Source organism: Stenella coeruleoalba, assembly GCF_951394435.1.
Source record: "Stenella coeruleoalba genome assembly, chromosome: 15".
Lineage (NCBI taxonomy): Eukaryota > Metazoa > Chordata > Mammalia > Artiodactyla > Delphinidae > Stenella > Stenella coeruleoalba.
Genome location: NC_137161.1, coordinates 84542862 through 84560334, shown reverse-complemented (window position 1 = coordinate 84560334; position 17473 = coordinate 84542862). Strand labels below are relative to the sequence as shown.

At 50.9% G+C, this 17473-nt stretch overlaps 1 protein-coding gene across 1 annotated transcript in view; it reads right to left on the bottom strand.

Moving 5' to 3' along the window:
• RADIL (Rap associating with DIL domain) overlaps nt 1–17473 on the bottom strand; it is a 127883-nt gene that overhangs the window by 84769 nt on the left and 25641 nt on the right. The window contains 3 exon segments of the mRNA XM_079944721.1: nt 4162–4236; nt 8085–8245; nt 10255–10336. Of these exon segments, the coding sequence (XP_079800847.1) occupies nt 4162–4236; nt 8085–8245; nt 10255–10336 (318 nt within the window).

Below are 17473 nucleotides of genomic sequence, written 5' to 3'. Positions count from 1 at the left end.
CAAGTCTGTCGGTAGAGGCTGATGGAGAGACTTTGCAGAAGGAATTCCTTCTTTCCTTCCGGATTCCTGTGACTCTCTCCCCAGGCTCCCGGAAGGTGGGCTTTTCTCTCCACTGCTTGGCACAGGTGGTATCTCCAGGGCCAGGCATCTGTGGGTCCCAGCCTCCTCCAGCCTTTGGCCTCTGTGTGTTTTCTCCAGCTGTTGGCTTAGACACACAGCCGGGGGCCCCGGACAGTGCAGGCCTGTGCCCCGCCCCACACACATGCATTCCCGTCCAGCACGCCGACCGTCTTCAGCCTGTGCAGCCGTCTGCACAACTAAACTGCACGGAAACGCTCCAGATTCCTGCAGAGAGGGACCCTGGTTCCAGAAGAGGGTGATCTTTCTCTTGCCCACCTCAATATTTATAACTCTACTGTGTTTGTTTTCCGAAGCACTGGGGAGGGAAGATTCTGTGTCACACTTGATCCTGCCAGTTTTTTCCATCCTTCGTGACATGGTCCTGCTGGCCTCGTGAATCCCGTGAATGACGTCTGCGTCCTCTGATTCCCTCTCTCTCAACCCCACATCCGAGCAACCGCCGAGCTCTGCCGACTCTTCCTCCTACAAAGCCCGCGAGCCAGGGCACATCTCCCCACCTCGGCACCTGTACCCCTCCTTCACGGCACAGTTGTGGTTCATTCCTTGTGTCAGTATCCTTGGGACAGTCAACGTCTGCATCCTCCGTGAGACTGTAAATCCCATAAGGAGAGAGAGTCTGCGTCTTTGCTCACAGCCGTATCTTCAAACACCAGCACGGGATGGGCACAGAGCCGGTGCCCGAGTGGTCACAGCCAGGGATAAAGAGTAGAAATCCAGGCACTGAATCAGCCAGGCGGGGGACAGTCAGAGGGCTATTCTAGAAATCTACATCGAGGAGAGTTACAGCAGCTGAGCACAAAACCTAGCTTTAGGGCTTCCCTGGTGGCGCAGTGGTTGAGAGTCCGCCTGCCGATGCAGGGGACACGGGTTCGTGCCCCGGTCTGGGAAGATCCCACATGCCGCGGAGAGGCTGGGCCCGTGAGCCATGGCCGCTGAGCCTGCGCGTCCGGAGCCTGTGCTCGACAATGGGAGAGGCCACAACAGTGAGAGGCCTGCATACCGCAAAAAAAAATAAAAATAAAAACCTAGCTTTACTCTAATTGGCAACATCCGAAAAGAAACCTGAGATCACCTGGCTCCCAACAACTACAGGTGGTGCCTGGGGGTGACACGGGGCCATCAGGAGGCGGCCTTGTGGACTGAGTGCCCAGCCACGGCTTCTGGCTTCTCCCTCCTGCTCTCAGCTTCTCCCGTGGCTCCCACCTACCCACTCCAGCAGCAGCCCCTCACCCAGGACCAACACTGCTTCTCGGAGCCTCCATATGCCTGCCCACCTGGCATCCGACAACCAGAAGCATCCTGGTCGGCAGGACAGAAGCACGTCCCCTCCTCCCGCAAAGCCCAGCTGGGTATGGGGCTGCCTCTGACGATGTCTCCAGGCTGACGGCAGCAGGGCTGATTTCCTAACACTCCCGAGAGTCGCTGATTTCCTGGGGAAAGCTGATGCCGGAAACCCTGGCATCTGCCGCTCTATATCCCCTCTCCCCCACCTTCAGTCACGCAGTCCACTCAGTTTCCTGTAAATGTCTTTTCCATCCATCCATCCATCCATCCATCCATCCATCCTCTCGACTTCAAGGCCGCTACCAGGGCCCCAGCCATCACAATCTCTCTCCCAGGTCCTTGCACCAGCCTCCTCACACCTCCCTGCTCCCAAGGCATCACCTTTAAGTCCAAAAAATAAAACTACATCAATATCCTGTTTCAAACCCCCAACCACTCCTCAGTGTAGACCAGCAGCTCCCGTCTGTACCCTGTTCACCACCACACCCGCACTACAATGACCAAAGGACCGTGGAGCAATAATCACCCTCAAACGCTGGTCACAGGAGGTGGAGACCTGTGGTTTATTCGCCCAGAGCACTGTCCAGCAAGCAGACTGGACAGCGACTCCTGCAATCATGACTCCACGACTCTCACCACATAATGTTGCCCGAAAGAAGCAAGATCGAAGGAACGATGATCCCATTAACATGAGGTAAGAAATCAGGCAAAACTACCCTATGATGGTAGATGTCAGGACTGTGGTTACCCCTGGGGGGCAGCGGACTGGGGAGGGGCTGGAGATGTTTTGTTTCTCCACCTGGGTGCTGGCTGCAGCGTATGGGAACTCACTGTGCATATCCCCCGGGCATGTTTCAAAAGCAGTTGTCGGGCTTCCCTGGTGGCGCAGTGGTTGAGAGTCCGCCTGCCGATGCAGGGCACACGGGTTCATGCCCCAGTCCGGGAAGATCCCACATGCCGTGGAGCGGCTGGGCCCGTGAGCCATGGCCACTGAGCCTGCGCGTCCAGAGCCTGTGCTCCGCAACGGGAGAGGTCACAACAGTGAGAGGCCCGCGTACCGCAAAAAAAAAAAAAAAAAAAAAAAAAAGCAGTCGTTTTTGTGCGCACCGACAAAACCCGTTGATTAGTTGAGATGATAAAAAAGAATGCTCCGTTTACGACAGACAAAAATGGGAATTCCCCAGGCAAAAATGGAACAAACCTCTGTGGCTCCCACTCCTCAGAGGCCAACGTGCAGATTCTCAGAGCAGCACACCTCCTCCAGGAAGCCCTCCTGAAGCCGCCTCTGCAGGGTGGTGCCTCCTCTGAGCTCGACAGCTGCATGCGCACAGGCCCGTGTCACCGTGTTGTCACTGTCCTGTCACAGAGCCCCTCTGCCAGCCAGAACCTTAGCGTCCTGACCCCCAGCACCGCCCAGCCACCCAGACACATTCAACAAGTGTGACTGGAACGGCCCTTCTCCCCTCACAGGGGCTCTGCAGGTTTCCCGGCTTTTCGCGTGTGACCTGAGTGTTTCTTTATTCCAGAACTTTCGAAAACCCTGAGGCACTTGCTGGGGGAGTTTATTTTTTTGTTTTTCTTTTTTAATTAATTAATTTATTTATTTATTTTTGGCTGCGTTGGGTCTTTGCTGCTGTGTGCGGGCTTTCTCTAGTTGCAGCGAGCAGGGGCTATTCCTCGTTGCAGTGCACAGGCTTCTCATTGCGGTGGCTTCTCTTTGTTGTGGAGCACGGGCTCTAGGTGAGGGGGCTTCAGTAGTTGTGGCACGTGGGATCAGTAGTTGTGGCTCGCTGGCTCTAGAGCGCAGGCTCAGTAGTTGTGGCTCACAGACTTAGTGGCTCTGCAGCACGTGGGATCTTCCCGGACCAGGGCTGGAACCCCTGTCCCCTGCATTGGCAGGCGGATTCTTAACCACTGCGCCACCAGGGAAGTCCCTTGCTGGGGGAGTTTAAACTGGTACAATCTGTGGAGGGTGACTTGGCAACAGTTAGCCAAATGAGTAAGGCCCACTCCTGCCCCGCAGCCGTCCAGTCCTCAAATTTACCCCACAAAGATCAGGCTTGGCCACGTGAACCTGCTGTTTCTGTAGATCAGAAAAGGTTGCCTCAACAATTTCACCTGATTCGAGCCAACAGAACCAAGCACCTATGCTGAGTGGTACAACAGCAAGGACTTTCACTCCAGCCCTGTTTGTTATAGCAAAGGAAGGGGAAGTGCCTACGTCATAAATATTCATCAATAGGGGTGGCCGGGGAACATTATACTGCTGTAAAAAAAAAAAAAAGAAAGAAAGAAAGAAATAAAAAGGAGTGGGGAAATCTTCAAGGTACTAATACGGAAAGATGTCCCCAAGTCCACGACTAAGAGAATGAAAGCAAACTGCAGTTTGTACGGTATCCTTCCTTTTGTATTAAAGTAGGAAAGTATAAGTATAAATATAAGGATATAAAATATAGGCATGTGTGCGTGTATTTGCATATATACATATGCATATATGCAAATGTGTGTCTGTACATGGACTCACACATACACGTTTGCTCTTTCCTACACAAAAGCAGTCCGGAAGGATACACAGGAAACTGGTACTAATAGCTGCTTCCAGGAAGGAGAATGGGTGGTGGGTGTCTTTTTACCTACACGCTTTTGTGCCAACACATCACCCAGCCAAACACGAAGAAATTCAGACAAAGGAAAGAGAGGGCGCCAGCCCTCCCAGGGACCCGCAGAGACACTCACCAGGGCGCGTAGGAGGCCGCGATGAAGAAATAGATGACCATGCGGTCGGACATGTGCAGACAGTGCTCCACCGTCCTGTGGCAGAGAAGGCGGGTTACGGGCCCTGCCCTGGACCAACGGGCTTTGGGGGAGCCTGGGCTCGGGGCTGACGCACCTCCGTCCACCATGACCCCTCGGGCCTCGGTGTCCCCATCTGTGAGTGACCAGAGCAGTGGTTTTCCAACCAGGCTGCCTGTCACCCTAGGAGTTGAATGGAGACACCTCGGGGGTACCACCGAGGACCCTCCTCACCCTGACAGCCTCCTCCCATATTTTAATCAGAGAAAGTCTGCGTTCTGTTTTATATTCTGGGCTTTTTGAAAGATTTCAAATGATAAAGAATTCAGTAGCTTAAAAAAAAAATGTGAGACACAGACTCACAGATACAGAGGACAAACTAGTGGTTACCAGTGTGGAGAGGGAAAGGGGGAGGGGCAACATGGGGGAGGGGATGAAGAGGCACAAACCATTACGCATAAACTAGGCTACAAGGGGGATTCCCTGGCGGTCCAGTGGCTAGGACTCAGCACTTTCATTGCGGTGGCCTGGGTTCGATCCCTGGTCGGGGAACTAAGATTCCACAAGCCGTGCAGCACGGCCAAAACACTAAATGAATAAATAATAAAATAAAATAAGCTACAAGGATGTATCGTGCAATCCAGGGAATATAGCCAGTATTTTGTAGTAACTATAAATGGAATATAACCTTTAAAAACATTGTGAATCACCACGTTACATACCTGTAACTTATATAATACTGTGCGTCAGCCATACTTCAATTAAACAATGAAAGAAATTCAAGGACCTACTGTAGAGCACAGGGAACTATGCTCAATATTTTGTAATAACCTATATTGGAAAAGAATCTGAAAAAGAATATATATATATACAAACACATATATATGTATGTATAACTGAATCACTTTGCTGTGTACCTGTTAACTAACACAACATTGTAAATCAACTATACTTCAATTAAAAAAATAAAATAAAAATGAACTTTAAAATGCATACTCAGGGCTTCCCTGGTGGCGCAGTGGTTGAGAGTCTGCCTGCCGATGCGGAGGACATGGGTTCATGCCCTGGTCCGGGAAGATCCCACGTGCCACAGAGCGGCTGGGCCTGTGAGCCATGGCCGCTGAGCCTGTGCGTCCGGAGCCTGTGCTCCGCAACGGGAGAGGCCACAACAGTGAGAGGCCCGCGTACCGCAAAAAAAAAAGCATACTCAATAGAAGTCTAGCAAGCAGAAGAAAGTACGGAAAATTAAATGTTTATTAATTCTATTCTATTCTCCTTTCATTAAAGAAAAATAAGTGCAAAACCAACAAACCTAGGTGCCCCCTGAAGACCCTCTGGGTTCTGGCATTCTGGTTCAGGTCCAGGCTCTGAAGCCGTAAGACCTGGGTTCGAATCCCAACCCTACCACAGAGGGACTAGGGCCTTGAGCAAGTTACTTACCCTCCCTGGTCTCAGCTCCCTCAGCTGTAAAACAGGGAGGACACTGGCCACCTATCGGGGTCGCTGTGAGGACGAAGAGGGTCAGGACTCAGCACAGCGCATAACAGGAAGTGCTCATAAACGTTACTGTTTCCCTTATGACCTCCCCTTGAAGAGCAAATTACAGTCATCAATACCTCTGACCAGCGTGGTAGCCAGCCTCCAAAATGGTACCCAAGGAGCCCCACTTTCTGGTCCTCACACCTGTGTGCGGCCCCTCCCACAACAAATATGGCAAACATATGGAAACAACAGGAGGTTGCAGAAACGATGGTGTGTGGTTTCTAAGGCTAGATCATAAAAGAGATCACAGCCTCTGCCTTGTTCTCCTGAATCACTAACTTTGGGGGGGGACGAGCCATGTGGCCGAGGGGAGGTCCACGTGGGAAGGACTGAGCACCCCCAAGCATCCAGCACTGACATGTCAGGCCTGGGAGGGAGACACCTTGGAAGTGACTTCTCCAGCCCAGGTCCAGCCTTCAGATGATGGCAGCCCCGGGCAGCATCACGACTACATCAGCAACCTTGAACCGGAAACACACATCTAAGCTCCCAAATTCCTGCCTCTCTGAAGCTTTGAGAAAGAATCAGGGTTTACTGTTAGTTGAAGCCTCTACTATGATTCAGGGTAATTTGTTACGCAGCAGTGGATAACTAGTACAAACTGTGATTCTATCTAGCGGCTGCAGCCTTCATTCAATTTGGCCGTGTTTCTATCTGATGCTGGGCTAACTGCAAGTCTTCCTAGAAATAAAAAGGAATAACAACAGCTGATACATACAGAGCACATTCTATAATCAGAGCACCGTTCTAAGCTCTTTACGGGCATTAACTCTGTAATCCCACCTGGGAGGTAGGGACCATACTTTTCATCCACCACGTTGCAGATGAGGACACTAAAGGGCAGCACCGTCACACCACTGGTAAGTGGGCCCCAAACCCAACGACCGCTGTCTTTAGAAGAAAAAGGAGAGGGAGATTTGGACACAGAGACACACGGGGAGGAAGGCCTGCGAAGACAGAGGCAGAGATTGGAGTGATGGTGCCACAAGCCAAGGAACCATGGGAACCACCAGAAGCTGGAAGAGGCAGGGGAGGGTCCTCTCGTAGAGACATGGCCCTCCTGATACCCTGATCTCGGGCTTCTGGCCTCTTAACTATGAGAGGCTAAGTTCCTGTTGTTTCAAGCCCCCCAGTGTGTTGTAATCCATTACAGCAACCAGGAGCCACAGAGAGGAAAGAATGGGGACAGGAGGGGCTGGGATACAGCAGAGTCACAGGGATTCTGGGGGCAAGAGGGGCACTGGACACGGGGACCAGTGGTCACTGCAGCTGCTACAATGGACCAGAGCGTCCCCTCACTTTATGGGGGCCCTGGAAACCCAGAATCAACACTGGCTTGGACACAACTATGTGACCTTGCGCAAGTCACGTTCCAGATTCAGTGTCATCAGCCACAAGACAGGGATTCTACAAGCTGCAACGTGGATGGGCCCCAGGACATCACGGTCAGTGAGAGAAGCCAGTCACAAAAGGCAGAAGCGTCTCAAGGGTCCATCAACAGCTGAAGCGATAAACAACGTGTGTCCACCCAGACAGTGGCATACGATTCAGCCTTGAAAAGGAAGGCGATTCTGACACCTGCTACAACACGGATGAACCCTGAGGACACTGGGCTCACGAAAGGATAAATATTATACGATTCCACTTACATGGGGTACACAGAGCAGTCAAATTCATAGAGACAGAAAGTAGAAGGGTGGGTGCCAGGGGCGGGGGAAGGGGGAATGGGGAGTTAGTGTTTAATGGCGACAGAGTTTCAATTTGGGAAGATGAAAAAGTTCTGGAGAGGATGCTGGTGATAGGTGCACAGCAACGTGAATGCAGTTAACGCTACCGAACTGTACACTTAAAATGGTTACGGTGGTAAATTTTATGTCCTGTGTATTTATCACAATTTTTAAAAAATTAAGAACAAAACAAATCAAAATTAAAATCCAGGATTCTAATGCCTACATTGCAGAATTATTGGAAAGATGCAGAGGGACATCTGCAGAATGCCTGGAACCTAGGGGGCGCCCAGAAGGGGGCGATTATCATGACGATGATGAGGGTCCCTCACAATGACCCTGGGAGCGAGGGGCTTGTTCTTCCGGACTCGCAGAAGTGAGCAAACGAGGCAAATGAGGGTGAGGTGGTCCGCCCACGTGGCAGTCAACCCCGCCGGCCCGAGGCCAAGAAGGCACAAGGCCTTCCATCCAGGGCCCCTCCTGGCTCAGCCAAGCGTGGCCCGAGGCATCCTGCCTCACCCCTCAGCCCACCGTGGGTCCCAGCCCTGGTCACCCCTCCAGGAGCTCGCCCCCTCCCATGGGCTAGGCAGCAGGCACCTGAGGTGGCTCTTCTTCCAGGAGATCGTGTGGAACACGGTGGACACCACGAAGAGCCCACAGAGGCCGAGGCCATAGATCCAGGCAGAGATGGTCTCCCAGTCATCGTCCGACAGGAAGTAGAGGTTGGAGCTGCCGAGAATGCTGGGAATGATCCAGAGCTGGAAGCAGGGTGGAGGGAGGTGCTGCAGGGCCAGCCTTTGGGGTGGGGTCCAGGCAGATGTGGAGGGAGGTGCTGCAGGGCCAGCCTTCAGAGCGGGGTCCAGGCAGATACAGAGCCCCTGAGCAACCCGAGCCTTTTCTCCAGACCTGCGCTGTCCAACAGAACTTCCCACGACAGAGGGAAGGTTCTAGACCTGCACCATCCAGAACTTCCCGTGATGGAGGGAAGGTTCTAAACCTGCACCATCCAGGAGAACTTCCTGTGATGGTGGGAAGGTTCTAGACCTTCACTGTCCAACAGAACTTCCCATGATGGAGGGAAGGTTCTAGACCTGCACCATCCAGAACTTCCTGTGATGGTGGGAAGGTTCTAGACCTTCACTGTCCAACAGAAATTCTATGATGGAGGGAAGCCTCTAGACTCTGGACTGCCCAACAGAACTTCCCATGATGGAGGGAAGGTTCTAGACCTGCACCATCCAGAACTTCCTCTGATGGTGGGAAGGTTCTAGACCTTCACCTGATGGAGGGAAGGTTCTAGACCTGCACCATCCAGAACTTCCTGCGATGGTGGGAAGGTTCTAGACCTTCACTGTCCAACAGAAATTCTATGATGGAGGGAAGCCTCTAGACTCTGGACTGCCCAACAGAACTTCCTACGATGGTGGAAACATTCTAGATTGGCACTGTCCAGTATGGGAGCCACTAGGCACACGCCGCTACTGAGCACTTGAAATGTGACTTGTACCACTGAGGACTTGACGTTTTCATTTTAATTGGTTTCAATTTCAATTCCAACAGCTACACGAGGCCAGAGGTTACCCTACTGGACAGCATAACTCTACAGAATATCGTGGTAAAACAGGAAGCCAAGATCTCCTCTCTGCAAGAAGCATCTCTGGCCACTGCCCCCGACCCCCTGGGTCCACGGATACCCCAGCCTCCCGGTCAGGGCACCCCGCTGCATGCCTCTGTGCTGTTGCACCTGTGGTTCTCTGTGAAGAAGGCATCCCTCCCTATCATGTCCACCTGGAAAACTCCTCACTCTTCGAATCCTGGTTTATCCATCGTTCCCTCTGAGAAGTCTCGGAACTCTCCGAAGCACTGGGGGTCCAGGGTCCCGGCAAGGGTTTGCCCAATTTCGTGTGTTAGGAGCCCTTTTTCTGGAGAGAGATTCTCCAGCAGCCCCAGCCAGCAGAACTCTAACGTGGGTGGCGCAGGTGATTTTGGAGTTTGTAGTCACCACATTTTGAAAAGGAAATTACTTATAGGTGAAATTAATTTTAATATTTTGCTTAGTCCAATATACCCAAAATTTCATTTCAATGTGTAATTAATATGAAAAGTATTAAGAAGATACCTTACATTCTTTTCTTTCCACGCTAGGTCTTTAAAAGCTGGTGTGTATTTCATACCCACAGCACATGTCAATTCAGACAAGCTACATTTCAGTTGTATGAGGCCAGTGGCTACCAAGCTGGACAGCGTAGGTCTAGAGCTTCATTAAATCCTCAAAGGGGCCCATGAGCCAAAGGGTTAAGGACCACTGCCCAGAGAAGGATTTCTTACACAAGGCTGGGGTGGGGGGAGAGGGCAAGTATTCCAGGCAGAGGGAACAGCGTGTGCAAAGGCACGGGGTCATGCCTTCTATTACGGAAACAGCAGGTGTCTCAGAGCGCTGGAGCCTGGGGACAAGATCGTGGCAGTGGAAGGTGGGCCAACGTAACACAAAGGCTAAGACCTATCTGGGAGCTTGCTACCGAGCCTGGATGCTGTGCAAGTACCAGGGAACCACTGCAGGTTCTTAAGGTAAAAGAGAGGCACGCTCAACGCCTCCAATTTCCCCAAATGACCTTCCCCCGAGATCCCACACGCTCTTCCAAGGGCCATGGAAGCCTTGAGAACAGGCCGCTCGGGACATGGCCATGGAACGGAAACACAGTCTCTCCAAGGGCAAAGAGGCTGCGTCCCCAGACCCCTCTTCAGCTCTCAGCCCCCCAAGACTCACAGCATGGGTGGCGCAGTTGGCGGCATGCTCGTACTCCGTGGGCTGGTACCTCCTGTGGGCAGGGACTCGGTGGTTCATGAACCTGCAAGGAGACACACAGTTCCCGGAAGCTTGGCTGGGAAGCCGGGAGCGGCCCGGGTCACAGAATTCCCAGGAGGCCTGAGGACCTCGGCCCCTGCTGGTGGGAAGAGGGTCCCCCTCCCCTCCCCTGCCGCCCCCTTTCCCTCCTCCTCTCCCCTCCCCCTCACGCTCCCCTCCCTCCCTCCCTCCCTCTCTCTTTCCATTACACTTTCTTTGCACTATCCAACATTTTGTGCTTAATCCCCAAAGTGGTGTTTGCTGAATATCGGGTTGCAGGGAATTCCCTGGCGGCCCAGCGGTTAAGACTCAGTGCTTTCACTGCTGTGGTCTGGGTTCGATCCCTGGTCGGGGAAGCTGCGCGGCACAGCCAAAATAAATAAATAAATATTGGGTTGCAGCATCCTCTTCATTTCTTACTTTTAATTTGCTTTAAGCACAACAGACATACAATATAGCTCCCCAAGGTACGGCTGGATGGACTGCGATGTAGACACGTGCCCACGTGACCACCAGAGCCTCTTTTGCACACCCAAGAAAGCGGCTTTGTTATCGAACCCAGGTCCGGCCGCTCGCCGCTCGAAAGCCAGTTCTCGAGAGACAAGTGTTGGTAGGAAAGGAAAGGTTGCTTTATTATGGAGGCCGGCAATCGGCGGGGAGGGCGGACGCCTGTCCAAAGGCCGACTCCACCCCCCGCCGACAATCAGGGGGCAAGAGCTTTCACAGACAGAGGGAGGGGGCTACAGGCAGGAACAGCACAGTCAGCTCCGACAGTCGTCTTGAAATTGGTCATCAGTGGTCTGACCAGCGTCATCGCGATTATTTTAGGTACAGTTAATCTTCAGTTCCAGGGTCGGTTTGTTTCCATTTCTTTGGGCCAATTCTTGGAATTGTGGCAGCTTATGTCATGGCTACAGCCTGGTCATCATGTAGTTAACTTCTTCCACCTGGTGGTGTTTCAGTACCTATAAGACAGCTCACGGGATATGGCTCAGAATATTATCTCTAGCCCTTGAGGAGGAACTAAAGGTCCTTGACTTTGCTTAATGACTGAACTATTATTATTTGGTCTCCTTTGACTGTGTTCCTCTGTTACTGCATTTTCTCACTTCTCTGATTAAACTTAATTCTTTGGCTAAATTTTTTCCACAGACAAAAGGCAGGCGGAGGACATTGCGGGGGGAGGGGCAAGGACCATAGCGTCCTGCTCCATTTCACCTTTATACCCCTTCCCAGGGGTACTGCCCGCCAAGGACCCCCCCTCTGACACTGCCACCATAGACTAGTTTTGCCTATTCTTGAACTTCCCATCAGTGGGATCACACAGCACACACCCTCTGGGTCTAGCTCCTTGGGCTCAGCGTGACTTTTGCCAGCCTCAGTAATTGGCTGTTTTCGTTGCAGTAGAGTATTCCACCCGGTGAGGGAACCACAAGTTATCTATCCCATCTCCTGGAGGCGGACGTTCCAGCCTGGAGCTGTTATGGTAACTCTGCCACGAGCCTTCACTGTAGTGAACATATGCATTCATTTCCGCTGGGCGGAGACGTGTGGAACGGCCAGGTGACTCTATCTTGACAATGAACGTTCCTTTTTTTCTTAACTTTTTTTTTCTTTTCTGGCTGCACCATGCAGCCTGAGGGATCTTTGTTCCCGGACCAGGGATCGAACCCACGCCCCTTGCAGTGGAAGCATGGAGTCCTAACCACTGGACTACCAGGGAAGTCCCAACAATAAGCATTCCTGATGCCCTGGTGTCTTGGAATCTTCCAAGCCCCACCCACTGCCTCCGCCCCATTCTCTCACCTGATCCTCACGGGAGCTCCTGGTCCCTGCAGGCTACCATGGAGCCACAGAGCCACCACCATGCCGGGTTTACGGAGGGGAAGCTCCAGGGCAGAGTTAGGAAGTGACATCACCCAGGTGGGATGGGACGTGGCCACACCTGGCTGACCAAACTCTCTGCAGGGGTCTTCAGGTCAGGCTGGCGGTGGGGGAGATGAGATCTGCAAACACCTGGCTCTCGGGCGGCAGGCAGGACCACGCCGGCTCAGAGTCAGGTAAGTGGACAGTTCACCTTGGACTTTGCCAAGAGTCATCCACCAGCTGGGGTTAAACTCCACTAAAACACACAAAAAACTTCCCCCACACCCCAGGAACCTGATTATTACTACAAAGACCCACACAAATGAGAAAGGGGTGTATGGTTCAGAACAAAGGGCGCAATGCAGTACAGTGCACAGAGCATTTATGAAGCGCCCACTGTATGCTGTGTCCGTGCTAGGGGCCGTCCACTTAGCATTTCTTGAGTACCTTCTGTATGCTGGATCTATGCCAATAAAGCAAATACAATAACAACAAAAATAGGGTTATGGGTTGAATTGTGTCCTCCCCAAATTCCTATGCTGAAGTCCTAGCCCCGAGGACCCGAGAATGTGGGACTTATTTGAAAAGAGTCGTTGCAGATGTAATTAGTTAAGATGAGGTCATACTGGAGCGGGGGGCTGAGCCCCTAATCCAATATGACAGGTGTCAATATAAGAAGAGGAGAGACACAGAATGAAAACAAACGGCAGAGACTGGAGTGATGCAGCTTCAGGCCACGGATGCTGGCAGCCGCCAGGAGCTGGGAGGGAGGCCTGGAGCAGACTCTCCCTCAAGTCTCCAGGAGGAACCAACCCTGCAGACATCTTGACTTCGGACTTCTGGCCTCCAGAATGGAGAGAGACCAGATTTCCGTTACTTTAAGCCACTAAGTGTGTGTTCGTTTGTTACCACAACCCCGGAGACACTAACACAGGTACATACAGTGTTAGCTTTGATAGATTCTGCCCAAAAGCCCCCCAAAGAGGCGGTGCTAATTTACGCTCCTTCCACTAGGGCTGGGGGGGTGGGGGTCTGAGGCCAACCGTGAAGGGGGTGCAATGGACGCCTTTCTTCCCAGCGGGAAACCAAGTCTCCTCCACCTGTTACTGGGCTGCCCTCTCCCCTGCTCCTTTAACAAACAGCAACAAGCCACCCGTGGTACCAGCCCCTCGGCTCTGAGGGTGACGTCATGGTTGCCGTGGCGACCTGGATGGGCAGTTATTTATTTATTTCTGGGTTCCACAAAACTTTCCTTGTCTCTCACCCAGCACTGCAGCTATTGAATGAGAGAGAGAGAGGGAGAGAGAGACAGGGGTCGGGGGCCAGGGCCCCAGGGCCAGGGGCAAACGCCCAAGAAACAGAGTTCCCACAGCCCTCGAGAAAGGAGGGCTTTTTCCTTCACTCCTTGTAGCCTAATTTCTTTCTTCCTAAACCTCTAGGCAGGCGTTTGAAGAGGACAATTAATTCACTGTTTACGTTTTTAATTTTCCTTTTAATTTATATTCAGTAAAATTTCCCTTTTGGCTACACATTTTTATGAGTTTTGACAAATGGAGAGAGTTGTATAATTGTCACCATAATCAAGATAAATAAAAGGTCCATCACCGCCCCCCCATTTGCCCTCCTGCCCCCTGGTACCCTAACCCTCCCCGCAGCCCAGTAACCACTGCTCTGTTCTCTGTCCCCATAGCTCTGCCCTTTCCAGAACATCATATAAACGGGATCATATAGAAGCTCTACAGACCTTTTTTTTAATGTCTAAAGAGAACTGATTGCATAAAATCAAGTGTATTCTTAGGTGAAAAGAAACTGTGCTTTGAGTGCCGAACAGGGACTTAGTTATTAGCTCTTGTTTTCTGTGAGAAGAAAATGATGAACCCGCCTAACATTACTATTCTTGGCTGTCATCACAACCCTTCCAGGCTTCCCCCCACCCCACCCCGCCCCAGCACAGCCTTTTGAGTTTGGCTTTTCTCACTCAGCTTAAGGCAGGTGAGATTCATCCATGCTGTTGCCTGGGTCAATGGTTCCTTCCTTTTTATCATTGAGAACTATTCCATCGTAAGGATGTGTAATGACTCGTTTATCCGTTGCCCAGCAGAGGGACAAGGGAGTCATTTTGAACAGCTACAATTCAGAGATAACGTTTAGACTATCTGGAACAGAGCTGGCAGTCAGCTAGGCAGCCTTCAAGATTGTGGGAAATTTCAAAGAGTCGACATTTCTAGCAAACTGCCGCTGGTTCAACGAAAAGAGGGAAATGGGCCTTCGGCCTGCTTTCTGGAGAACAGAATCCCCATTCTGTGGCCAACCCTTGCCACTTAGATAACCACGTGGCCACTGCATTTGATGGGGGTGGGGAGGGCAACTCCGCGTGGAGGGCTCCCAAACTGAGCTGGCAGGGAGACAAGGACCGAAGGTTGCCTTCCACCCTGAGCTGGAGAGGGCAGGGCTTCAGAGCCAGGCACCGCTGGGTGGAAAGTCCCTGTATGATCACTTAGCTGCTGTGTGACATAGGGGAAATGTCTTAACGTCTCTGGGCTGCAACTTCCTTGTGTGTTAAAGGAGATAATAGTACCTAGCCTGCAGGTACCATGAAATGATACGGTTCAAGAGCCCATACGGGGATGTCTGACATACAGCGGTGCTCGGAGAATAAATGTTCTTTTCCCCTCTCCCTGGGGAGCTCCCCTACGGAGCCCAGGCACCATTTTCTTACTGGACCCATCCTGGTACTTCACAAAGAGCGCCCCATTAAAGCCCACAACATCCTTGCAAAGTAGTTACTATTATTCCAATCTGAAGAGAAGAGGTCAGACCAGCGTTTCTCAGTCTTGGCCACACATTAAGAATCATCTGGGAAAGGGATGGGTGGATAAACAAAACGCAGTCCAGCCACACAACAGAATATTATTCAGCCATCATACCTGCTACAATGAGGGTAAACCTCAAACACACGACGCTCAGCGGAAGAAGCCAGACACAGAAGGTTCCACATTGCGTGGCCCCATTTATATGAAATATCCAGCCAGGCAAATCCATAGAGACAGACAGCAGGTCAGTGGTTACCAAGGGCTGGGGGCAGGGGGAGAAACTGTTTAATGGGTACAGGGGGTCCTTTGGGGGTGATGGAGATGTTGGTTGTACAGCCCTGTGAATGTATGCATGCCACTGAACTGTTCACTTTTAAACGGTTCATTGTATGTCGTGTCAATTCTACCTCGATGCTTTTAAAAGCTAAGAAAACGAATCACCTGGGAAGCTTTTAACTATGCCAATGCCCAGGCTATACCCCAGACCAGAGAGGCTGCAATCTCTGGGGCTGGAACCCAGGCAGGGATATTTCTAAAGCTCCCAGGGTGGGACTTCCCCGGTGGTCCAGTGGCTAAGGCTCTGAGCTCCCAATGCAGGGGGCCCAGGTTCCATCCCTGGTCAGGGAACTAGATCCCGCATGCGGCAGCTGAGAGTCCGCATGCCACAACAGAGATCCCGTGTGCCGAAACTAAGACCCGGAGCGGCCAAATAAATAAATAAACATTTAAAAATAAATAAAATTCCCAGGCTGAGAAGCACTGAGGTAGGTTCATTAAAAACCCAAGATGCTAAACTGGCCTGTGACTAAAAGTTACACAGACCTGGACAGAAACTAGTAACAGGAATGAACCCGAATGTTTAACAGGTGAGAGGTAAATGCAGAAAAAGAGGCCTGAAAGATAAAGGAGAGGTGGGTGGATTTGGGGGTGCGGGTCACAGAGGACTTCCCTCATATTTTAATTTCCAGGATGAGGTAGAAGATAATTTGACCTGTATTGTTTGACTTTTTATGAGATTATATTCAAATTTTCCTTGCATAACTGAAAATAAGTCTTTAAAACTGTATCATGAAGAAAAATGGGGAAAAAAGAAAACTGAAAGAAAAAAGAAAAAAACCGTATAATGACATGGGAAATGTTTGGCATATAATACGAAGCGAGAAAGAGAGAATCTGTAATTCGTTATGATTATAATAAGGTCAAACGCTGTTGTGGATGGAAGAAAACACACATGAATGAAATACAGATTTGTGGTGAGGCAGTAGGATTCTTTTTTTTTTTTTAGTAGAATTCATTTTTGATGACATACTTCTTCTTCTTAAAAATTCTTTTGAGGGAGTTGACGGGAGATAAAGGTGGACTGCCTATCAGATCACAGTACCGTATCAAGGGCTGAATTTCTAGGAGAAGGAATACTGCGGTTACACGGGAGAATGTCTTTGCTTTAGGAAATACACGCTGCCGTGTTTAAGGATGAAGTGTCCAGATGTCTGCAACTTATCCTCAAAAGGTTCAAAAAGAAGAGAAGGCAGCGAAGTCAACATTGCAAAATGTTAACATCTGGTGACTAAGTGAATGACTGGCACCTAGATGTTCACTGAACTTTTCTCGCAACCTTTCTATGTTAGTTTGAAATTTTTCTAAATAAAATGTTGGGGGTGGAATTCTTTTCCTGTCATTATGCTAATGCTTTTACAATATAAAGATTTAATCGCACACGACTGTTGCCAGAAAAGGCAAGAAGGAAGGGGTGCGGGGCGTCCCAGAGACATGATGGTCAGAGGCACTGAAGACCAGAGAGGAAACTTCTGGAAACCAGAAGGGCACCAGGAAAAGCTTGGTGGCTGGAAGGAGGAGGCATGTTTCGAGGCTGGGAGGGAACCCACGAGGCTGGAGTGGGAGCTGGGGAAGCGGCAGGGGGTCACAAAGCAACACCAGTTCCTATATCCCAAGGTTCCAGCTTTCCAGAGGGGGCAGGGGGACAGTCATCTCCCAGCACCCATTCTCCCCTCCTTCCCTGGGAACGCTGACCTTTAACTTGGCACACGGATGCCCAGAATAAAGGAAGTCGCCGGAGGAAAACATCTGGAGGTAGGCTGTCTTCCTACCGTCACCCAAGTACCGTACGACTGTCGAGCTTTCTGGCAGCAGAGGAACTTCAAGCTTATGCCCATAACTCCCTGAAGACATCATTGATGTACCTTGGTTTTACAGATCCCGCAATTTGAACTTTCTTAACGGATCATGAAAAGCAGAAAATAATATGACTTTATTTTCTACTTTTCATGATCAATTAAGCTTTTTCATCGGCTCTCCCACTGGCCACAGGACAACAGCCATACTTTCCAATATGCTTCCAATTTACTGACGGTGCCACTAGATGGATGGGTAGGTGGGGTAGGTAAGTAGAGAGAAGGCAGGCAAATAGCTTTCTAGACAAATAAGTGGATAGTTGGATAGAT